Below are 26,072 nucleotides of genomic sequence, written 5' to 3'. Positions count from 1 at the left end.
GCCATGCAAATTAACTGAATCCCCCCCCAAAAATTCCAATACATTTCAGCCCTGCCACAAAATGACCAGCTGGCATCATGTCAGTGATTCTCTCGTTAACACAGGTGTGAGTGTTGACGAGGACAAGGCTGGAGATGACTCTGTCATGCTGGTTGAGTTCGAATAACAGACTGGAAGCTTCAAAAGGAGGGTGGCGCTAGGAATCCTTGTTCTTCCTCTGTCAATCATGGTTACCTGCAAGGAAACACGTGCCGTCATCATTGCTTTGCACAAAAAAGGCTTCAGAGGCAAGGATATTGCTGCCAGTAAAATTGCACCTAAATCAACCATTTATCAGATCATCAAGAACTTCAGGTCACCAAAGAAAGTCCAGCAAGTGCCAGGACCGTCTCCTAAATTGATTCAGCTGTGGGATCGGGGCACCACCAGTACAGAGCTTGCTCAGGAATGGCAGCAGGCAGGTGTGTGTGCATCTGCACGCACAGTGAGGCGAAGACTTTTGGAGAATGGCCTGGTGTCAAGAAGGGCAGCAAAGAATCCACTTATCTCCAGGAAAAACATCAGGGACAGACTGATATTCTGCCAAAGGTACATGGATTGGACTGCTGAGGACTGGGGTAAAGTCATTTTCTCTGATGAATCTCCTTTCCGATTGTTTGGGGCATCCGGAAAAAAGCTTGTCCGGAGAAGACAAGGTGAACGCTACCATCAGTCTTGTGTCATGCCAACAGTAAAGCATCCTGAGACCATTCATGTGTGAGGTTGCTTCTCAGCCAAGGGAGTGGGCTCACTCACAATTTTGCCCAAGAACACAGCCATGAATAGAGAATGGTACCAACACATCCTCCGAGAGCAAGTTCTCCCAACCATCCAGGAACAGTTTGGTGACGAACAATGCCTTTTCCAGCATGATGGAGCACCTTGCCATTTGCTATATGGCAACTAAGTGGCTTGGGGAACAAAACATAGATATTTTGGGTCCATGGCCAGGAAACTTCCCAGATCTTAATCCCATTGAGAACTTGTGGTAAATCCTCAATAGGCGGGTGGGACAAACAAAAACCCACAAATTGTGACAAACTCCAAGCATTGATTATGCCAGAATGGGCTGCCATCAGTCAGAATGTGGCCCAGAAGTTATTTGACAGCATGCCAGGGCGGATTGCAGAGGTCTTAAAAATGAATGGTCAACACTGCAAATATTGACTCTTTGCATAAACTTCATGTAATTGTCAATAAAAGCCTTTGCCACTTATGAAATGCTTGTAATTATACTTCAGTATTCCATAGTAACATCTGACAAAAATATCTCAAGACACTGAAGCAGCAAACTTTGTGGAAATTAATATTTGTGTCATTCTCAAAACTTTTGGCCACGACTGTATATACATTACCAGTCAAACGTTTGGACACACCTACTTATTCAAGAGTTTTTCTTTATTTTAACTATTTTCTACATTGTAGAATAAGAGTGAAGACATCAAACTATGAAATAACACATATGGATCCATCTAGTAACCAAAACAATGTTAAACAAAGCAAAATATATTCTTCAAAGTAGCCACCCTTTGCCTTGATGACAGCTTTGCATTCTCTCAACCAGTTTCATGAGGTAGTCACCTGGAATGTTTTTCCAACTATTGAATGAGTTCACACAAATGCTGAGCACTTGTTGGCTGCTTTTCCTTCACTCTGCGGTCTTTGACATAAAGAAAAACCTTAGAATGAGTAGATTTGTCCAAACTTTTGACTGGTACTGTATATATACAGTATTATATATATCTCCATCTCTGTCTCCTAACTAGGCATCTTATTTATCTCCATCTTTGTCTCCCTGTCTCTCTTTCATGGTCTCTTTCAGTCTCTCTCTCCATTGGGGCGGCAGGGTAGCCTAGTGGTTAGAGCGTTGGACTAGTAACTGGAAGTTCAAACCCCCGAGGTGACAAGGTACAAATCTGTTGTTCTGCCCCTGAACAGGCAGTTCACTGTTCCTAGGCCGTCATTGAAAATAAGAGTGTATTCTTAACCGACTTGCCTAGTTAAATAAAGGTAAAATAAAAATAAAATTCTGATAAATGCTCTATTCCAGCTAAAACAATGGAGAGTCTCTGTTTAATGGAGAGCCAGAGTTTTTGTTTACATATCCCCTTTCTACTCTCCTCTCCCTTTCTCCCTCAACTCTCTCACCACTTCCTGTACCCTATATGTCTCCCTCTCCCCTCTTCCTCTTTTTCCACCCCCCATCCCCCCGTCCCCGTACCCCAAATATTTGTCCAGAGTAGCAAAGCACACGGTGGATGTGCCAAAAAGTGCAAAATAAAACAGTCGATAAAACTACATTTGAAATGTAAAAATGCCTTAAACACAGACAATATACAGTAAATCACCAGCACTAGCTGACTCACAGCAGCAGGCACCCCAAACCAATAAAATATGAGACTTAACCATGCCAGTTTTAACTGGGGGGTGTCAAGAGCCATTTCCCAATACGCTGTTATGTAACTGTGTGTGGTTGTGTGTGTGTGTGTGTGTGTGTGTGTGTGTGTGTGTGTGTGTGTGTGTGTGTGTGTGTGTGTGTGTGTGTGTGTGTGTGTGTGTGTGTGTGTGTGTGTGTGTGTGTGTGTGTGTGTGTTTGTGTGTGTGTGTGCATGTGTACGTGAGTTGGACTGGCCTGTTACCCACTCTCAGCTTTGGACCGTGGCAGTGTTTATACTTGAGCCCGGAGAACAGACCCCCCAAAGCAGGAAGTGCCTCAGCTGCCACAACACCACTGAGACTCTCCAGGGCAGGAGTGCAACTGCCTACGCTGCGGGTGATTGGTCTAGCACAATATGGTTTCCATTAATGCATCAAATCTGGTCAAGGGAAGGACGAAATGGAGGAGGATCATTGCGGTCATTTCACAAAAGAGGATTAGGTACGTGAGAACATAAAAACAGTTGAACGGTTCGATAAGAGGGGATATGTTAATACTGTACAGGAGTCATTTACCTTAGCACGGCAGTAATTGATTATGTGATGAGTGTTCACAAAATGGCCACAGTGCATTGCTTCACCCAGGTGGCCGCCACACACTAAAGCTGGATGAGGTGAGATACACAAACACAATGTCATAATGTGTGTGAAGTGTTAGCTGACCGTACAGGTCATGAAGTGTGTGAGCTATTCACACACACGTTCCAGGATCATTTACAGGATAAACAAACGGTTAACCCTGAGTGCTTGATTTCATATGACAGGTCGTGGAGGTTGGAGAGAGGGGGCCCAGGATGGGGGCCAGACATACGTATGCTCCTTGAAGGCACGTACACACACACCTATGGATCCATCTAGTCCCTTTACAACAGGAAAGGCCCTCTTCAAAGTTTTTTATTTATTTTACCTTTATTTAACTGGGCAAGTCAGTTAAGAACAAATTCTTATTTTCAATGACGGCCTAGGAACAGTGGGGTAACTGCCTGTTCAGGGGCAGAACGACAAATTTGTACCTTGTCAGCTCGGGGGGTTGAACTTTCAACCTTCCGGTTACTCGTCCAACGTTCTAACCACTAGGCTACCCTGCCGCCCCAGTAGTCTACTACTCCCCTGTGTCATTAGACCTGTATGAAAAACACACACACACACACACACACACACACACACACACACACACACACACACACACACACACACACACACACACACACACACACACACACACACACACACACACACACACACACACACACACACACACACACACACACACAGCTAGATCCTCTGTGGTAACCTCTACCACCAGTTCTATAAATCAGTTATATTAATTAAACAGTTATATTAATCATTTATATTACCGTTTTTCCCATTTTTTTACACACAACAATTGGAACTTGAAATCACCGAAACCTGAAACGCATGGCCCAAATCCCTAAACCAAGTCTGCAAAATTGTAAGCACAATTCCTGCTTTACACTCAGTTTTTAATTTTATATCACACTTTTTGCAAAACACTACACAGAGTTCTCTACATTAGGCATTCACAGTTAAAATCTCCTTAGTCCCTTTGGAAAGCAACGCCAATCACAATGCCAAGCGCCATACACCAATTGGCAACACACACTCCTCACTGGTGTAAACACTAGTTGCTGAATTGTTCACTTAGAAATCAGAGATTTAGCACTATAAAAGGCTACAGATGAGCTCTCTTGTTTTGGAGGAAAATGGAAGTCAATGGTGAAGCAAGAGCTATAGGTGAAGGAGCGAGAGTCAGAGAAGAATGAGGAAGGACAGTTGTCTCCGATGAGATCAGGGCCACATTGGTTGACCATGTGCTCAACCATGGATTGAGTATGAGGGAGGCTGGGCAGAGAGTTCAGCCCAACCTGAGCTGCTACACAGTTGCATCCATCATCCGTACATTCAGAAATGACAGCCGGTAAGTTACCTACCATCTACACTATGCTCTTTATGTATGTATACTGTAGTATACTGCAGTCCTACATATCAGTAGGCCTATGTTACTCAGTGATTGTTGGCCAATGTTACAGTAACGTCATTTCAAATTGAAAGAAAAGTCATTATTTTTGTTTACTGCAACCAATCATATATTTGTGGATCTTCTGCAGAACTGAGAGACGGCCAGGCCATTGTGGAAGACAGCGGCTGTTCACACCAGTACAGGAGACAGCCAGGCCATGGTGGAAGACAGCGGCTGTTCACACCAGTACAGGAGACAGCCAGGCCATGGTGGAAGACAGCGGCTGTTCACACCAGTACAGGAGACGGCCAGGCCATGGTGGAAGACAGCGGCTGTTCACACCAGTACAGGAGACAGCCAGGCCATTGTGGAAGACAGCGGCTGTTCACACCAGTACAGGAGACAGCCAGGCCATGGTGGAAGACAGCGGCTGTTCACACCAGTACAGGAGACAGCCAGGCCATGGTGGAAGACAGCGGCTGTTCACACCAGTACAGGAGACGGCCAGGCCATGGTGGAAGACAGCGGCTGTTCACACCAGTACAGGAGACGGCCAGGCCATTGTGGAAGACACCGGCTGTTCACACCAGTACAGGAGACAGCCAGGCCATTGTGGAAGACACCGGCTGTTCACACCAGTACAGGAGACAGCCAGGCCATGGTGGAAGACAGCGGCTGTTCACACCAGTACAGGAGACGGCCAGGCCATTGTGGAAGACAGCGGCTGTTCACACCAGTACAGGAGACAGCCAGGCCATGGTGGAAGACACCGGCTGTTCACACCAGTACAGGACACCGGTATTGTGAACATGGTGGTGGCATACAATACCATTAGACTACAAGAAATCCAGAACCACATAATTGCAGACACAATATTCAATAACATTCACCAGGTGGGCTTGTCTACATTGGACCGTGTATTACAGAGCAACTGAATCCAGATGAAACAGGTCTTCAAGGTGCATTTGAACGAAAGTCAGAGAGGGTTAAAGAACAGTGTTACGAATATGTGCAAGTAAGTACTAAATGTGAATTTTCTATTATATCAGCACTGTATAGACACATTACAGTACTGTAATCCAGTGTATTGTACCTCACCATATTGACTGCTCTGGGTCTATGTCACATATTGTCTTGTTGTCTGTTTCAGAGAGTCGTGGAGCTGGATGCCGCTGCAATTCAGCACGTTTATATTTACATTGATGAGGCAGGCTTCAACCTATCCAACAAAAATGGAATGGGGACGGAACATTTTTGACCACCGTGCCATTGTGAATGTCCATGGACAGTGTGGAGGGAATATCACCAGCCAGCAAGGCGTCCTCCATCACACTGCCAACCTTGGTCCCTACAACACTGCCCTTCTCATCACATTCCTGGACACACTACATGGCATCCTCATTCCAGGCGAGCAGAAGGGTGGACCAGAGCAGCCCAGGTATATTGTCATCTGGGACAACGTGAGTTTCCACCGGGCTGCTCTGGTCCGCAACTGGTTCATCGATTACCCAGAATGTATTGTTCTATACCTCCCACCATATTCCCCATTCCTAAACCCAATTGAATAGTTATTCTCGGCATGGCGATGGAAGGTGTATGACCGCCATCCCCTCACACGCAACCCTCTTCTCCAGACAATGGAGGATGCATGTGGTGAAGTTGACGTGGTGGCTTTCGGCGGCTAGATCCGTCACTCCAGATGATTCTTTCCCCGGTGTGTAGCCAGGGAGAACATCACTTGTGATGTAGATGAGGTGCTGGGGCCAGACCAAAATAGGAGGCAGGATGCTGCCTTATGTCTTTTTTTTTTATATATGCTTTTGCCTTTTTTTGTTTAGAGTTTTGAAAGAATGAGACACTTTCATTTTTTATTTTTGTACAAGTGTTCAAAAATACAGCATTTTGGAAATAAATTACACTGTTTTTGTTACTGTATTGCATGTGTGTGTTTATGTATGTATATTTGAGTAGGTATACATTACTGTAACAATCTTTTATAACCGGCTACAGTGTAAAACTGAAAATGCAAAAGGCATAAACCTACTGATGGGATATTCATAGTAGTGTTTTGTGTTGAGCACATCAGTGTGTTGTTGGTTGGTAGACAGATGTATTCATATGATGGGTGCGTGTGTGTCATCAAAAACATTTTGGAAAGAGATAAAACAGTTTTGAATGCAGTGTTTGCTTTTGCTAGAGATTTGTAGAGTTTTCCATTTTGTGTTCTGTGTTTAGAGTTTCAGAAAAATGGGCCAAAGATTCAGCAAACGTGTGGAAACAATTGCGGAAAACTGTCATCACTCAGGCTCCACTAGAGGGTTTGAGGCCTGGGGGGGTAAACAGATCCATAATGAGCAAAACTAATGATGGTCCCTGAGGAAAACCACTAACGAGGTCTAACCATGTTTAAGAGGGTAACAAGGTGCTCCAACTGGGATCCTGGAGGAGGCAACATAATGACAAACCCTAAGGGAGCGTGGAAAAGAGCCCCCTAACTAGGCATCTTACTTAGTGCTCCTCAAAGCTGATGTCCTTAGTACCTATCAGTGATTTATTACTATGTATGTTTTAGTATGTAATAACCAGCTTCAGAAAAAAACTGCTTTAGGTGAGCTTATCTTCAAAGTCAGAATGATGAATGAAAACCATCTGTTCCCAGGAAAATGTAGGCTCACCCACTACCATAATAATGCTACTAGTATTACTACTAACACTACTACTACATCTACTAGTACTACTACCACTACTACATCTACTAGTGCTACTACTACTGCTACTACTACTAACACTACTACTACATCTACTAGTACTACTACCACTACTACATCTACTAGTGCTACTACTACTGCTACTGCTACTACTACTAACACTACTACTACTACTACCACATCTACTAGTACTACTACTACTCCTACTGTTACTGCTAATACTACTGTTACAACTACTTCTGCTAGTACTACTACTACTACTACGACTACTACTACAGCTACTGCTACTACTGCTTCTGCTACTACTGCTACTACTAATAATAATATAAATGCTAATACGACTACGACAAGGACGACTACTACTACTACTACTACTGCTGCTACTGCTACTACTACTAGTACTGCTACTGCTACTACTACTATGACGACAACTAATATTACTACTACTACTGCAACTACTACTAATAATAATACCAATACTACTACAACTACTGCTACTACTCCTACTACTACGACTGCTACTGTAACGGATCCCACCGCTGTCACCAATGTAACAGTATAACTTTAGACCGTCCCCTCGCCCTTACCCGGGCGCGAACCAGGGACCCTCTGCACACATTAACAACAGTCACCCTCAAAGCATCGTTACCACAAAAGCCGCAGACCTTGCAGAGCAAGGGGAACTCCTACTTCAAGGTCTCAGAGGAAGTGACGTCACCGATTGAAACGCTATTTAGCGCGCACCGCTAACTAAGCTAGCCGTTTCTCATCCGTTACACTACTACTACTGCTACAACTACTACTACTACTGATACTACTACTACTACTACTGCTACTACTAACACTACTATAACATCTACTACTACTACTGCTATTACTACTACTACTGCTTCTGCTTCTGCTACTACTACTACTACTACTACGACTACTACTACAGCTACTGCTACTGCTACCACTGCTACTACTACTGCTACTACTAATAATAATATAAATGCTAATACTACTACGACGAGGATGACTACTACTACTACTACTACTGCTACGACGACAACTAATATTACTACTACTACTACTAATAATAATAATAACAATACTACTACTACAACTGCTACTGCTACTACTACTAATAATATAAATGCTAATACGACTACAATGAGGACGAAGACTACTACTACTACTGCTTTTGCTACTACTACTATGACTACTCCTACTACTACTACTACTACTACTACTAATAATAATATAAATGCTAATACGAGCGTCTGACTAAATGACTACTACTACTATGTAAATGCTACTACTACTACTACTACGACTGCTGTCTACTGTACTACTACTACTACCACTGCTGCACCACTCTGCCACCACCAATGACTTACTACGACTACTACTGCTACCACGAGGACTACTTCTGCCACCACTACTACTACTACTACCACTTACCATTTACACCACTACTACTACACCACTGCTACAGACGACTACTACTGCTACTACGACTACTTCTGCTACTACTACTACTACTGCTATGACTACTACTACTACGACTACTGCCACTGACTATTACTACTACTACTACTACTACTTCTGCTACTACTACGACTACTACTGCTACTACGACTACTGCTGCTACTACTACTACTACTGCTATGACTACTACTACTACAAGAACTCACTACTGTAATGGTCCAGGTTACAAAGTGGCTCAGTGACTCTGTTTGCATCTCAATGTGAAAAAACTGTTTGCATGTTCTTCACAAAGAGGGCAACAGATGCTACTGAGCCAGATGTCTATGTGTCAGGGAGAAGCTCCAGGTGGTATCCGATTTTAAGTACCTTGGCATCATACTTGATTCCAACCTCTCTTTTAAAAAGCATGTGAAAAAGGTCATTCAAATAACTAAATTCAATCTAGCTAATTTCCGATTTATACGAAATTGTTTGACTACAGAGGTAGCAAAACTGTACTTCAAATCTATGATACTCCCCACTTAACATACTGCTTGACTAGTTGGGCCCAAGCTTGCTGTACAACATTAAAACCTATTCAGTCTGTCTACAAACAGGCTCTCAAAGTGCTTGATAGGAAGCCCAATAGCCATCATCATTGTCACATCCTTAGAAAACATGAGCTCCTGAGTTGGGAAAATCTTGTGCAATACACCGACGCATGTCTTGTATTCAAGATCCTTAATGGCCTGGCTCCCCCTCCACTCAATATTTTTGTTAAACAGAAAACCCAGACATATGGCAGCAGATCCACAAGGTCTGCCATGAGAGGTGACTGCATAGTTCCCTAAGGAAAAGCACCTTTAGTAAATCTGCATTCTCTGTGAGAGCTTCCCATGTCTGGAATACACTGCCATCAGACACACATAACTGCACCACATATCACACTTTCACAAAATGCTTGAAGACATGGCTAAAGGTCAATCAGATTTGTGAACATGGTCCCTAGCTGTGTGTTGCCGCTTTCCATGTTGTCTGTAGCTTGTGAGGTATGGAAACACTTTGTTGCTTTTATGAATTTTGTCTTGCTGCTTTTTGTTCTATGTTGCTCTGTCTGTATGCTATGTCTTGCTTGTCCTATGTTGCTATGTTGCTATGTTGCTATGTCTATGGTGCTATTGTCTATATTGTAATTGTTTTTAATAACCTGCCCAGGGACTGCGGTTGAAAATTAGCCGGCTGGCTAAAAACCGGCACTTTTACTGAAACGTTGATTAATGTGCACTGTCCCTGTAAAATAAAATAAACTAAAATAAACTACTACTACGACTACTACTACGACTATTACTACTACTACTGCTATGACTACTACTACGACTATTACTACTACTACTACTACTACTGCTACTACTACGACTATTACTATGACTACTGCTACTACGACTACTACAACTACTTCTGCTACTACTACTACCTCTGTGGAAAAGGTTCTACATGGATCCCCAAAAGGTTCTACCTGGAACCAAAAAGGGTTCTTCAAAGGATTATCCTATGGGGACAGCTGAAGAACCCTTTTAGGTTCGAGAGAGCACCTTTTTTTCTAAGAGTGTACCTCTTCAGGCCTCCCGAGTGGCGCAGCGGTCTAAGGCACTGCATCGCAGTGCTAAAGGAATCACAACAGTTCCGGGTTTGATCCCGGGCTATATTGCATCTTGCCGAGACCGGGAGACCCATGAGGCGGCGTACAATTGGCCCAGCATCGTCCGGGTTAGGGGAGGGTTCGGCCTTGGACCAACGCGCTCTAGCAACCCCTGTGGCAGGCCGGGCGCCAGTTGGACGGTGTTTCCTCCGACACATTGGTGCGGCCGGCTTCCGGGTTAAGTGGGCAGTGTGGCTTGGCAGGGTAGTGTTTCAGCAAACGCACGGCTCTTGACCTTCGCCTCTCCCGAGTCCGTATGGGAGTTGCAGCAATGGACCAAAACTGTAACTACCAATATCACGAAGAAGAACAAAATGGTGTACCTCTTCAGTTTTATCAGTATTGTCCACTGGCTGACCTCAACCCAAAAGTATAATAGAAACATTCATATGAACCTGCACAAACAGTCTAAATGAGACTGGACCGCTCGGGTCCTTATGAAACCTCCACTACCCCTCTACCATGCACGCACGCACACACGCACGCACGCACGCACGCACGCAAGCACGCACGCACGCACGCACGTACGCACACACACACACACACACACACACACACACACACACACACACACACACACACACACACACACACACACACACACACACACACACACACACACACACACACACACACACACACACACACACACACACCTCCCTGACCCTCTCTCCTGAGTCTTATATAGGGAGTAATGGCTACAGCGCTGCTGGGAGATCCTTATCTATCCAGGGCAATGGGGCCCGGGCTACACAGCCTGTTGAGAGCCTTCCAGCTCTAAAACATGAGACAGCTGTGTTCAGCTGTAGCCTGGGGTGGGCCTGTAAACCTAAGCCACAGATCTGAGGGCCACTTAAGAGTGATCCCTCAGCTCGAACCCACAGTCAGGTTGGAAGCAATGCTGCTCTGTCTGGCCTGAGGAATGAAAGGGCTTAACAAGGCAAGTGAGACATGACACAAACTGATCAACTCTTTCAACTGCCTCCTCTGATATTATTTTATTAATATGACTGAATTGTGTATTGGGCAAGGAATGAAAAAACAGACACCAGTCTCTGTCTCTTTAAACTGAAATTTAGCCAAGATCCTCTGATCAGGAACACTGATACCCTGTCAGATTATTTAATATAGGGGAGGCTTCCCTTTAACAAAAGAGAAACAATAACATTCCTCTATGGTTGTGGAACATGTCTATCTGTAAGTGTGAAATACTAAATGTGTCTGTGTGTGTGGGTACAGTTGTGGCCAAAAGTTTTGAGAATGACAAATATTAATTTCCACAAAGTTTGCCGCTTCAGTGTCTTTAGATATTTTTGTCAGATGTTACTATGGAATACTGAAGTATAATTACAAGCATTTCATAAATGTCAAAGGCTTTTATTGACAATTACATGAAGTTTATGCAAAGAGTCAATATTTGCAGTGTTGACCATTCTTTTTCAAGACCTCTGCAATCCGCCCTGGCATGCTGTCAATTAACTTCTGAGCCACATCCTGACTGATGGCAGCCTATTATTGCATAATCAATGCTTGGAGTTTGTCAGAATTTGTGGGTTTTTGTTTGTCCACCCGCCTCTTGAGGATTTACCACAAGTTCTCAAAGGGATTATGGTCTGGGGAGTTTCCTGGCCACGGACCCAAAATATCAATGTTTTGTTCCCCCAAGCCACGTAGTTGCCATATGGCAAGGTGCTCCATCATGCTGGAAAAGGCATTGTTCGTCACCAAACTGCTCCTGGATGGTTGGGAGAACTTGCTCTCGGAGGATGTGTTGGTACTAGAGGGCGACCGATTAATCGGAATGGCCGATTATTATTTTTGGACGCCGATTTGGCCGATTTTTAAAAATTGTATTTATTTATTTTTTACCTTTATTTAACTAGGCAAGTCAGTTAAGAACACATTCTTATTTTCAATGACGGTCTAGGAACGGTGGGTTAACTGCCTTGTTCAAGGGCAGAACGACAGATTTTTACCTTGTCAGCTCGGGGATTCAATCTTGCAACCTTACAGTTAACTAGTCCAACGCTCTAACCACCTGCCTCTCATTGCACACCACGAGGAGCCTGCCTGTTACGCGAATGCAGTAAGATGCCAAGGTAAGTTGCTAGCTAGCATTAAACTTATCTTATAAAAAACAATCAATCAATCATAATCACTAGTTAACTACACATGGTTGATGATATTACTAGTTTATCTAGCGTGTCCTGCGTTGCATATAATCGATGTGGTGCGTATTCCCGGAAAAAGGACTGTCGTTGCTCCAACGTGTACCTAACCATAAACATCAATGCCTTTCTTAAAATCGATACACAGAAGTATATATTTTTAAACCTGCATATTTAGCTAAAAGAAATCCAGGTTAGCAGGCAATATTAACCAGGTGAAATTGTGTCACTTCTCTTGCGTTCATTGCACGCAGAGTCAGGGTATATGCGATAATAATAAAAGTTTTGTTTTCGAAATGATAGCTTCCGGGTTCGACCATATTAATGACCAAAGGCTCGTATTTCTGTGTGTTATTATGTTATAATTAAGTCTATGATTTGATATTTGATAGAGCAGTCTGACTGAGCGGTGGAAGGCACCAGCAGGCTCGTAAGCATTCATTCAAACAGCACTTTTGTGCATTTTGCCAGCAGCTGTGCTTCAAGTATTGCGCTGTTTATGACTTCAAGCCTATCAACTTCCGAGATTAGGCTGGTGTAACTGATGTGAAATGGCTAGCTAGATAGCGGGGTGCGCGCTAATAGAGTTTCAAACGTCACTCGCTCTAAGACTTGGAGTAGTTGTTCCCCTTGCTCTGCATGGGTAACGCTGCTTCGAGGGTGGCTGTTGTCGATGTGTTCCTGGTTCGAGCCCAGGTAGGAGCGAGGAGAGGAACGGAAGCTATACTGTTACACTGGCAATACTCAAGTGCCTATAAGAACATCCAATAGTCAAAGGTATATGGAATATAAAAATGGTATAGAGAGAAATAGTCCTATAAATACTATCTTAACTACTACCTAAAACCTCTTACCTTGGAGTATTGAAGTCTCATGTTAAAAGGAACCACCAGCTTTCATATGTTCTCATGTTCTGAGCAAGGAACTTAAACGTTAGCTTTTTTACATGGCACATATTGCACTTTTACTTTCTTTTTCCAAATTGAACATGTTTCATTATTTATTTGAGGCTAAATTGATTTTTATTGATGTATTATATTAAGATAAAATAAGTGTTCATTCAGTATTGTTGTAATTATCATTATTACAAATAAATTAAAAAAATCGCCCGATTAATTGGTATCGGCTTTTTTTGGTCCTCCAATAATCGGCATCAGCATCGGCGTTGAAAAGTCATAATCGGTTGGCCTCTAGTTGGTACCATTCTTTATTCATGGCTGTGTTCTTAGGCAAAATTGTGAGTGAGCCCACTCCCTTGGCTGAGAAGCAACCCCACACATGAATGGTCTCAGGATGCTTTACTGTCGGCATGACACAGGACTGATGGTAGTGCTCACCTTGTCTTCTCCGGACAAGCTTTTTTCCGGATGCCCCAAACAATCGGAAAGGAGATTCATCAGAGAAAATGACTTTACCCCAGTCATCAGCAGTCGACAATATCCCTGTCTGTTAAGCCCTTTTTGTGCAAAGCAATGATGACGGCACGTGTTTCCTTGCAGGTAACCATGGTTGACAGAGGAAGAACAATGATTCCAAGCACAACCCTCATTTTGAAGCTTCCAGTCTGTTATTCGAATTCAATCAGCATGACGATGCAGGTAATAGCCTCTGTGTGTGTGTCCAAGTGTGCGAGTGTGTGTGTGTGCGTGTGTGCGTGCGTGTGTGCGTGCGTGTGTGTGTGTGCACGGACGTGTGTGTATGTGTCTGTGTGTGCGTGTCCTACCTCCCAGCACGATGAAGGTATTAGCCTCTGTGTTTGTGTGCGTGTGTGTGCAAGTGTGCGAGTGTGTGTGTGTGTATGTGTCCGAGTGTGTGTGTCCTACCTCCCAGCACGCTGCAAGTGATAGCCTCTGTGTGTTCTGCCAGTAGTTCAGCCTTAGCCATGGCAGCCAGAGAGAGATAACTGGACATGTTTCTACTGAGCTCTCTGTTGCCTCTCTGCAGAAACCTCACTGCCACCGGCACTGCTAGAGCCATCACTGGGGGACGACTGTAGTTCTGTAGGAGAGAGAGACAGGTAGAAGAGAGACAAAGACACAGAGAGATTGTGTGAGAGAGACAGACATTTTGTGTGTGTGTGTGTGTGTGTGTGTGTGTGTGTGTGTGTGTGTGTGTGTGTGTGTGTGTGTGTGTGTGTGTGTGTGTGTGTGTGTGTGTGTGTGTGTGTGTGTGTGTGTGTGTGTGTGTGTGTGTGTGTGTGCGTGTGTGTGTGTGTGTGTGTGTGAGAGAGAGAGAGAGAATTGAGGCCCAGACAAATTGAGGCTGTTCTGATGGCAAAAGGGGTGGGTGGGGGGTGGGGTGCAACTACATTTTAGGAAGGTGTTCCTAATGTTTGATATACTCAGTGTATATTCATTCACTCATGTACCCAATTATATAATGTGGCCCCTTTTATAACAGCTCTGGTTTATACCATGCCACAGTGTCGGCATGTAGGTATCACACTCCAATTAACTGGGACATTAGAACCACGGTATCTGAGTAACAATAACAGATCAGAATGTGCTGATCTGAATAATGGACTAAAGTAGACCATAGACGTTCTCATCAGTTATATCACAGATCTCAAACATGTATGATGTGTGTGTGTGTGTGTGTCCATCCTATTTAGGGCCTACAGTATATGAACCCTTGGTGATGCACATGGACAATTTAAGGGAACACAACAGAACAGAACAGAATAGAACAGAACGGAGGATAAACAGATGGCTCTCTTTACATAAAGACTAATTTCTGAGCTCAAGGGGATAGTGTATGTTTCTCTGCATGTAGACAGTGGTGTCCCAGTGCCTAACTTAACATCCACTAGCGCCCCCAAGGGGATGGTTTGGGAACATTTAGAAGGGCTTGAAATGGGCAAAAGTACTGTCCAACTTTTCTCCTGAAGAACTACATTGTATCCAGACTTTTTAAAATCAGTTGTGTTAATGCATGAGTCCTATGGTCTGAAGGTGACCAAAACCGATTTGGTGACCACTGAGCTACTATCTTCTATCGCCATAAGACAAACATTGAAACATACCCAAACAACTGTACTATATTCTATCAGAAAACAACTATACTATAAAACACATGGTGTATTACCATTAGAGCCGATGAGCTACAGTACAGTGTTGTTATAAGGGATTAATGCTCAACTCATATTTATGGCTAGAAAAGTGTCATACTTCTGTACTTCCAACAGGTGGCAGTGCAGGCAAGGCTTTCTCACTGCACGTCCAAGAGTCTTACTAAAAACAACAGCACCGGAACCAACACACACACACACACACACACACACACACACACACACACACACACACACACACACACACACACACACACACACACACACACACACACACACACACACACACACAGCCATGCAGAGTCCTATTAGAGTGAGTCACTGTAATATCAGGCTGCTCTCAGATTAAAGGAGCTCATCCAGAGACTCAGAGGAGTTCAACCATCAGACTCAAACTCCAGAACAGACATGGAGCTCACTAATGAAGACTAACCAGATAAGGAGCTCACTAATGAAGACTAACCAGACATGGAGCTCACTAATGAAGACTAACCAGACATGGAGCTCACAAATGAAGACTAACCAGACATGGAGCTCACTAATGAAGACTAACCAGACATGGAGCTCACTAATGAAGACTAACCAGACATGGAGCTCACTAATGAAGACTAACCAGATAAGGAGCTCACTAATGAAGACTAACCAGATAAGGAGCTCACTAATGAAGACTAACCAGATCAGGAGCTCACTAATGAAGACTAACCAGATAAGGAGCTCACTAATGAAGACTAACCAGATAAGGAGCTCACTAATGAAGACTAACCAGATCAGGAGCTCACTAATGAAGACTAACCAGATCAGGAGCTCACTAATGAAGACTAACCAGATAAGGAGCTCACTAATGAAGACTAACCAGACAAGGTGCTCACTAATGAAGACTAACCAGATCAGGAGCTCACTAATGAAGACTAACCAGATAAGGAGCTCACTAATGAAGACTAACCAGACAAGGTGCTCACTAATGAAGACTAACCAGACAAGGAGCTTATTCTCTCTCTCTGTCTCTCTGTCTCTCTGTCTCTGTCTCAAATTCAATTCAATTTCAATTTCAGGGCTTATTGGCATGGGAAACATTTTTTAAAGAAAGGCATTGATGTTTATGGTTAGGTATACATTGGTGCTTTTTTCACGAATGCGCTTGGCTTGTTAAATCATCCCCCGTTTGCCGAAGTAGGCTGTGATTCGATGAGAAATTAACATGCACCGCATCGATTATATGCAAAGCAGGACAAGCTAGATAAACTAGTAATATCATCAACCATGTGTAGTTAACGAGTGATTATGTTAAGATTGATTGTTAATTATAAGATACGTTTAATGCTAGCTAGCAACTTAACTTGGCTTCTTGCTGCACTCGCGTAACAGGTAGTCAGCCTGCCACGCAGTCTCCTCGTGGAGTGCAATGTAATCGGCCATGTAATCAACCATGGTGTCAAAAATGACGATTACCGATTCTTATGAAAACTTGAAATCGTCCCTAATTAATCAGCCATTCCGATTAATCGGTCGACCACTACTGTGCACCACAAGAACTACCGAACTCATAACACATACCTGGACATGTCCCTACTGCCATGATAACACATACCTGGACATGTCCCTACTGCCATGATAACACATACCTGGAAGTGTCCCTACCACCATGATAACACATACCTGGAAATGTCCCTACCGCCCCTACCGCCATGATAACACATACCTGGAAGTGTCCCTACCACCCCTACCGCCATGATAACACATACCTGGAAGTGTCCCTACCGCCATGATAACACATACCTGGAAGTGTCCCTACCGCCATGATAACACATACCTGGAAGTGTCCCTACCGCCCCTACCGCCATGATAACACATACCTGGAAGTGTCCCTACCGCCATGATAACACATACCTGGAAGTGTCCCTACCGCCCCTACCGCCATGATAACACATACCTGGAAGTGTCCCTACCGCCATGATAACACATACCTGGAAGTGTCCCTACCGCCCCTACCGCCATGATAACACATACCTGGAAGTGTCCCTACCGCCCCTACCGCCATGATAACACATACCTGGAAGTGTCCCTACCGCCCTACCGCCATGATAACACATACCTGGAAGTGTCCCTACCGCCCCTACCGCCATGATAACACATACCTGGAAGTGTCCCAACCGCCCCTACCGCCATGATAACACATACCTGGAAGTGTCCCTACCACCATGATAACACATACCTGGAAGTGTCCCTACCACCATGATAACACATACCTGGAAGTGTCCCTACCGCCATGATAACACATACCTGGAAGTGTCCCTACCGCCATGATAACACATACCTGGAAGTGTCCCTACCGCCATGATAACACATACCTGGAAGTGTCCCTACCACCATGATAACACATACCTGGAAGTGTCCCTACCGCCATGATAACACATACCTGGAAGTGTCCCTACCGCCATGATAACACATACCTGGAAGTGTCCCTACCACCATGATAACACATACCTGGAAGTGTCCCTACCGCCATGATAACACATACCTGGAAGTGTCCCTACCGCCATGATAACACATACCTGGAAGTGTCCCTACCACCATGATAACACATACCTGGAAGTGTCCCTACCACCATGATAACACATACCTGGAAGTGTCCCTACCACCATGATAACACATACCTGGAAGTGTCCCTACCACCATGATAACACATACCTGGAAGTGTCCCTACCGCCATGATAACACATACCTGGAAGTGTCCCTACCGCCATGATAACACATACCTGGAAGTGTCCCTACCACCATGATAACACATACCTGGAAGTGTCCCTACCGCCATGATAACACATACCTGGAAGTGTCCCTACCGCCATGATAACACATACCTGGAAGTGTCCCTACCACCATGATAACACATACCTGGAAGTGTCCCTACCACCATGATAACACATACCTGGACATGCACAGTATGCGATTGTACTGTGCGTAGGATGGACATGTACAGATCAGCAGACAGGTGTGATGTTATATATGCTGCCTGTGTGCCTGTAGCCTATAGCTGCTGTGTTGTAAATCATGTGACATGTACAGGTATGTGAAGGCAGGTGTGTCGATACAGGTTATGTCTCAGGAATGTGAGGGTACACACTTTACAGAACCAGTCAAAGGTTTGGACACACCTACTAATTTCAAGGGTTTTTCTTTATTTTGACTATTGTCTACATTGTAGAATAATAGTGAAGACATAAAAACTATAAAATAACACATGTATTAACCAAAATTAGTGTTAAATATTCTTATATTTTAGATTCTTCAAAGTTGTCCCCCTTTGCCTCGATGACAGCTTTGCACACTCTTGGCATTCTCTCAACCAGCTTCACCTGGAATGCTTTTCCAAAAGTCTTGAAGGAGTTCCTACATATGCTGAGCACTTGTTGGTTGCTTTTCCTTCACTCTGCAGTCCAACTCATCCCAAATCATCTCAATTGGGTTGAGGTTGGGTGATTGTGGAGGCCAGATTATCTGATGTAGCACTCCATTACTCTCCTTCTTGGTCAAATAGCACTTACACAGCCTGGAGGTGTGTTGGGTCATTGTCCTGTTGAAAAACAAATTATAGTCCCACTAAGCACAAACCCTGCGGGATGGCATATTGGCACACTTAACCAGCATGGCTACTACAGCATTCTGCAGCGATACGCCCTCCCATCTGGTTCGCGCTTAGTGGGACATCATTTGTTTTTCAACAGGACAATGACCCAACTCACCTCCTGGATGTGTAAGGGCTATTTGACCAACAAAAAGAGTGATGGAGTGCTGCATCAGATGACTTAGCCTCCACAATCACCCAACCTCAACCCAAATGAGCTGGTTTGGGATGAGCTGGACCGCAGTGTGAAGGAAAAGCAGCAAACAAGTGCTCAGCATATGTGGGAACTCCTTTAAGGCGGTTGAAAAAGCATTTCAGGTTTAGCTGGTGACACAGCCTGGGAAAATGTAGTTACACCTCAAGCACTGTGATGCAGTGCCTTAGACATCTGCGCCACTCAGGAGCCCTGGATACATTTGGATGCATGTGTGCCCAGACCTGTCCGATCTTGATACAGGGGTATTCTCTGTGTGTGTGTGTGTGTGCGTGTGTGGTGTAGTGTACCTGCAGAATACAGCTGGTGATGTCAGAGGCTATCTTGGCATGGGGTGTGTCTTCATCTTTACCCTGGGGGGTGAGGTTGTGTTCCAGACAGGACTCCCACAGACCCACCAGTGCCCCCCCATGGCGCTCGATGGACCGTGTCTCCCTGATTGCCGTGGTGATACGCGTGATGCAGATCTCCACCACAGCCTGGTCATTGTCATTGGTCAGGTAGTCCTGCAGTCAGCAAATCAGAGGGGAGATGAGTACAGATCAGCCAATCATGATCAAGGAACAATGAGGAAAGAGCATGCTTGTTTTTAATATAGTTTCAAATGCAGTCAACCTGAAAGCTATCTAACACATGTTGGGTACTAACTTCTAAACTTGAAATATGAAATATCCTTGTTCATGTTCTAATATTAGAACAGAGGGTATGGAAATCTACTGAGTGAGAGAGGGGGATTTAGGAAGTTCACATTCTGTCAGAACATGTTATTGTTACACATCAGGTATCCTACGGTGAGGAGAAGGGCTAACATCTGGTACAAGTCAACAGGACAGCCGTGAGTTCGGGGTGAGTGAGGAATTTGGGCCGAGGTCATTTCAGATGAAGAGAGAAAGAACAGGCATCGCTTAAATCCCGTCTAGCAGATGTGTTGGCTATCCAGATGTGTAAGGAGGAGACTCGGCATGGCAGGAAGGTATAAATATATGGGCTTGTGTAAACAGGTCTTTGTCTTATGCAGCTGTGAGACCCAGTAGGTGAATAAACTTGGGTTGAGCTTCACTAGTCGCCTGTGAGTTTTACTCTATTTAGGAATCTAACATACAGACCCAAGCCTCAAGGCTGCAATACTTTTTGGTGTTAGCTATCCCTTGACACTCAAATTATCAAAGGAAAAATACTCTTGACTTTTTCCATGTTGAGGTGGAAATGTTCATTCAAACTATGGCCCCATCTAGACAGTGTCTGAATGATGATGACTGAGAGACTGACTGTGTTGGATGGGAAATGAGGACATGTGGGCCCTGGAGTGATGAGAATCGTATCATATCTGTTATCCCAGGGAACAGTCCCAAGAGACACACCTGCCATAAGCTGCTATCCCAATGGGAGTGTGCAGTCAGCATGGAAATGACAGGTGTGTTTGGTGAGGTGATGCCATGTCTGCGTGCGTGTGTGTGTGTGTGTGTGTGTGTGTGTGTGTGTGTGTGTGTGTGTGTGTGTGTGTGTGTGTGTGTGTGTGTGTGTGTGTGTGTGTGTGTGTGTGTGTGTGTGTGTGTGTGTGTGTGTGTGTGTGTGTCTGGACGTGGCTTCGCGTGTGTGTGTTTGTGTGTTGCATAGGCAACTGGAGAGCAATAGATAGCTTGGACCTGTGATTCAAAGAGACAGTCATCTATTTGTGTGTGCATGGATGCGTGTGTGTGTGTGTGTGTGTGTGTGTGTGTGTGTGTGTGTGTGTGTGTGTGTGTGTGTGTGTGTGTGTGTGTGTGTGTGTGTGTGTGTGTCTGGACGTGGCTTCGCATGTGTGCATGTTTGTGTGCTTGCATAGGCACTCACAGGAGAGCAATAGATAGCTTGGACCTCTAGTGATTCAAAGAGACAGTCATCTATTTGTGTGCATGTTTGTGTGCATGTTTGTGTGCTTGCATAGGCAACTCACAGGAGAGCAATAGATAGCTTGGACCTCTAGTGATTCAAAGAGACAGTCATCTATTTGTGTGTGCATGGATGTGTGTGTGTGTGTGTGTGTGTGTGTGTGTGTGTGTGTGTGTGTGTGTGTGTGTGTGTGTGTGTGTGTGTGTGTGTGTGTGTGTGTGTGTGTGTGTGTGTGTGTGTGTGTGTGTGTGTGTGTGTGTGTGTGTGTGTGTGTGTGTGTGTGTGTGTGTGTGTGTGTGTGTGTGTGTGTGTGTGTGTGTGTGTGTGTGTTGTGTATGTTTGTGTGCTCATAGGCAGGGAGCAATAGATAGCTTGGAGTGATTCAAAGAGACAGTCATCTATTTGCCTTGATTTCCTCCAGGGCCTGTGAGAGGCAGTCCTCTATCTCAGAGTCCTCCAGGGAGAAGAGGTCTCCAGCCCGGGACAGGTCCCTCTTGCCCAGCACCAGGCCTAACAGCTGATGCATGGTGTCTGCTACACATCAGACTCCTGAGAGAGAAAGAGAGGGAGAGAAAGAGAGAGAAGCAGAGGAAGAAAGAAAGAAAGAAAGAAAGAAAGAAAGAAAGAAAGAAAGAAAGAAAGAAAGCAGGGGGTTCTTAATAACGCGTTATCAGCGTCTCCTGTTTTAATATGTAGAGTGTAGGCGAGAGAGAGCCTTGTAGGCATAATCCTCTCCTCTGTAGTTCCACAGGTGTGGTTAATGAAGTTAATCTGTGACCAGTGTATCTCCCCACCACACTAATATGTGACACTTTAGGGAGCGCTCCACCGACACTGCCTGACAAGGACAAACACCACCACATATCAGCACAGCAGAGGAGACGGCTGCATGAATGAATGTGTGGGAGGCTCCCAGGAGCGGTGAGTTTGCTCATTTAAAAGGGTAACCATTTACCCCCCTCACCTGAGCTCCTCCGGCCCTCTCTGGAAATATTAACACTCAGAGAGGTACAAAGGGGGGGATAACCATTTCAGCTGTACTGTACCCACATGGGTCAGGGACGATTGAATATTGATTATTCTGACTGTGTGTTATCAGACACGGACACAAGAACACACACAAACAGTAATATACACTGAACAAAAGTATAAACACAACATGTAAAGTGTTGGCCCATGTTTCATGAGCTGGAATAAAAGATCCCAGAAATGTTCCATATACACAAAAAGCTAATTTCACTCCCTATTAGTGAGCATTTCTCCTTTGCCAAGATAACCCATCCAGGCGGCAGGTAGCCTAGTGGTTACAGTGAATGGGCGGCAGTTAGTCTAGTGGTTAGAGTGTAGGGGCGGCAGGTAGTCTAGTGGTTAGAGTGTAGGGGCGGCAGGTAGCCTAGTGGTTAGACAGGTGTGGCATATCAAGAAGCTGATTAAACAGCATGATCATTACACAGGTGCACCTTGTGCTGGGGACAATAAAAGGCCACTCTAAGATGTGCCGTTTTGTCACACAACACAATGCCACAGAAGTTTTGAGGGAGCGTGCAATTGGTGTTCTGACTGCAGGAATGTCCAACAAAGCTGTTTCCAGATAATTTCATGTTAATTTCTCTACCATAAACCAATGTAATTATAGAGAATTTGGCAGTGTGTCCAGCTGGCCTCACAACCGCAGACCACGCCAGCCCAGGACCTCCACATCCGGTTTCTTCACCTGTGGGATTGTCAGGTAATTGTCTGTAATAAAGCCCTTATATGGGGATAAACTGTCTCTACAGTGAGTGGGCCTGGCTCCCAAGTGGTCGGGCCTATGCCCTCCCAAGCCCACCCATGGCTGCGCCCCTGCCCAGTCATGTGAAATCCATTGATTAGGGTCTAATTTATTTATTTTCATTGATTGATTTCCTTAAATGAACTATAACTCAGCAAAATCTTAGAAATTGTTGCATGTTGCGTTTCGATTTTTGTTCAGTATAAATTACTTTTTTGGTGCAATTTCTGAAATCCTCTGTTGAGTGTTTTACTACGTTGAAGAGCTAATGTGGAGGAGACTACAGTTCACTATCAAACCCAATTCCTGCACACAGAGTCCATGGCAACACATCGTCGGGATACGGAGGCGGGAATGCTCATTGGCCAATGCCAGTTCTGAATCCAAACAACCACACAGCCATCAACACAGAGGGATGGGTTGGCTTTATCTCTCCTGGCAGTAAGGCTGGATACAACTTGATAGGGAACAATCACTAAAGGTTTCAAATGAGATATTTCACTGTGACACTGACACCATTAGAGTACCATTAATCAAAGTGTCTTTTATCACCTGTGACGACAGTAGGTGTGTGGAAAGGGGAGAGAGAGAGAGAGAGAATTAACAAAAAAACAGCAAACTTGAATGCTATTTGGACCTAAACACAGTACACACTGGCAGAATCCCTGGCCACTGTGACTGACCCAAAATGAAGGAAAGCTTTGAATATGTACAGACTCATTGAGCATAGCCTTGCTATTGAGAGAGGCCAGCATATTCAGACCTGGCTCTCAAGGGAAGACAGGCTATGTGCACACTGCCCACAAAATGAGGAGTAAACTGAACTGCACTTCCTAACCTCCTGCCCAATGTATGACCATATTAGAGACTCATATTTCCCTCAGATTACACAGACCCAAAAATAATTTGAAAACAAGTCAAATGTTGATTAACTCCCAAAAGGATGAAATACCACAGTGTGCCATCACAGCAGCAAGATTTGTGACCTGTTGCCACAAGAAAAGGGGAACTAAGGAAGAACTAACAACATTGTATACTACCGGTCAAAAGTTTTAGAACACCTACTCATTCAATGATTTTTCTTTATTTTGACTATTTTCTACATTGGCAAAGGGTGGCTATTTTGAGAATCTCAAATATAAAATGTATTTTGATTTGTTTAACACTTTTTTGGTTACTATATGATTCCATATGTGTTATTTCATAGATTTGACGTCTTCGTTATTATTCTACAATGTAGAAAATAGTAAAATAAAGAAAAACCTTGAATGAGTAGGTGTTCTATAACTTTTGACCGGTAGTGTAAATACAAACCATATTTACGTTTATTTATTTTCCCTTTTGTATTACAACACATTGTTACAACACTGTACATAGCCATAATATGACATTTGAAACGTCTCTTTCTTTTGAGACTTTTGTGAGTGTAATGTTTACTGCTCATTTCTGATTGTTTATATCACTTTTGTTTATTATGTATTTCACTTGCGTTGGCAAGATTCCCATGCCAATAAAGCCCTTGGAATTTAATTGAATATTGAGAGAGAGAGAGAGAGAGAGAGAGAGAGAGAGACAGAGAGAGAGAGAGATGGAAGGAAGGATAGGGAGAGAGAGAGAGAGAGAGAGAGAGAGAGAGGAAGGAAGGATAGAGAGAGAGAGAGAGAGAGAGAGAGAGAAGAGAGAGAGAAGGAGAGAGAGAGAGAGAGAGAGAGAGAGAGAGAGAGAGAGAGAGAGAGAGAGAGAGAGAGAGAGAGAGGTGGATAGTATTTCAGTGTCCTGAATTCCTGGTGTAACCTGCAGACCCCTCACACACTGAGCTTCCATTATTCCACCTGAATGCCTTCTGTCTGCACTAGGTCCACTCACACTCACACACACAGACACAGACACACACACACACACAGTGTGAGCAGTGTGACTGAAATAGTTCTGACAGTTCTGCCAGCAGCTTCTGCCTCTGATCTCCTAACTCTGCTTTAGTTTGGGAGTTAAATCCCAGAATCACACACAGCCCCAGACTATAACACAAAGCCCCAGACTATAACACACAGTCCCAAACCATAATACACAGTCCCAGACTATAACACACAGCCCCAGACTATAACACACAGCCCCAGACTATAACACACAGCCCCAGACTATAACACAAAGCCCCAGACTATAACACACAGTCCCAGACTATAACACACAGTCCCAGACTATAACACAAAGCCCCAAACCATAACACACAGCCCCAGACTATAACACACAGCCCCAGACTATAACACACAGCCCCAGACTATAACACACAGCCCCAGACTATAACACACAGCCCCAGACTATAACACACAGCCCCAGACTATAACACACAGCCCCAGACTATAACACACAGTCCCAGACTATAACACACAGTCCCAGACTATAACACACAGCCCCAGACTATAACACAAAGCCCCAAACTATAACACACAGTCCCAGACTATAACACACAGCCCCAGACTATAACACAAAGCCCCAGACTATAACACAAAGCCCCAGACTATAACACACAGTCCCAGACTATAACACACAGTCCCAGACTATAACACACAGCCCCAGACTATAACACACAGTCCCAGACTATAACACACAGTCCCAGACTATAACACACAGCCCCAGACTATAACACACAGCCCCAGACTATAACACACAGCCCCAGACTATAACACACAGTCCCAGACTATAACACACAGTCCCAGAACTCATCACACACTTGTATATTTGGTACAATATTTGGTACATTTGGACTATAACACACAGCCCCAGCGTAGCCTAGTGGTTAGAGCGTTGGACTAGTAACCGGAAGGTTGCGAGTTCAAACCCCCGAGCTGACAAGGTACAAATCTGTCGTTCTGCCCCTGAACAGGCAGTTAACCCACTGTTCCCAGGCCGTCATTGAAAATAAGAATATGTTCTTAACTGACTTGCCTGGTTAAATAAAGGTAAAAAATAAATTTAAAAATTAAAAATTAAATAACACACAGCCCCAGACTATAACACACAGTCCCAGACTATAACACACAGTCCC

General features: G+C 44.3%; 1 protein-coding gene across 1 annotated transcript in view; it reads right to left on the bottom strand.

Annotated features, from left to right (window-relative positions):
• The window catches only part of LOC118394464 (ventricular zone-expressed PH domain-containing protein-like), a 172,276-nt gene that overhangs the window by 128,553 nt on the left and 17,651 nt on the right, over nucleotides 1-26,072 (bottom strand). The window contains exons 2-5 of the mRNA XM_052468455.1: nucleotides 21,662-21,804; nucleotides 21,320-21,343; nucleotides 19,674-19,889; nucleotides 14,304-14,478 (exon numbers count right to left, since the gene is read on the bottom strand). Coding sequence (XP_052324415.1) covers nucleotides 14,304-14,478; nucleotides 19,674-19,889; nucleotides 21,320-21,343; nucleotides 21,662-21,781 — 535 coding nt within the window. The 5' untranslated portion in view covers nucleotides 21,782-21,804. The remainder of the gene's footprint in view (nucleotides 1-14,303; nucleotides 14,479-19,673; nucleotides 19,890-21,319; nucleotides 21,344-21,661; nucleotides 21,805-26,072) is intronic.

This window comes from Oncorhynchus keta, chromosome 18 (assembly GCF_023373465.1).
Source record: "Oncorhynchus keta strain PuntledgeMale-10-30-2019 chromosome 18, Oket_V2, whole genome shotgun sequence".
Classification (NCBI taxonomy): Eukaryota; Metazoa; Chordata; class Actinopteri; order Salmoniformes; family Salmonidae; genus Oncorhynchus; species Oncorhynchus keta.
Note: the sequence above shows the minus strand (reverse complement) of the source record. Positions and strands in the feature narration are given on the sequence as shown.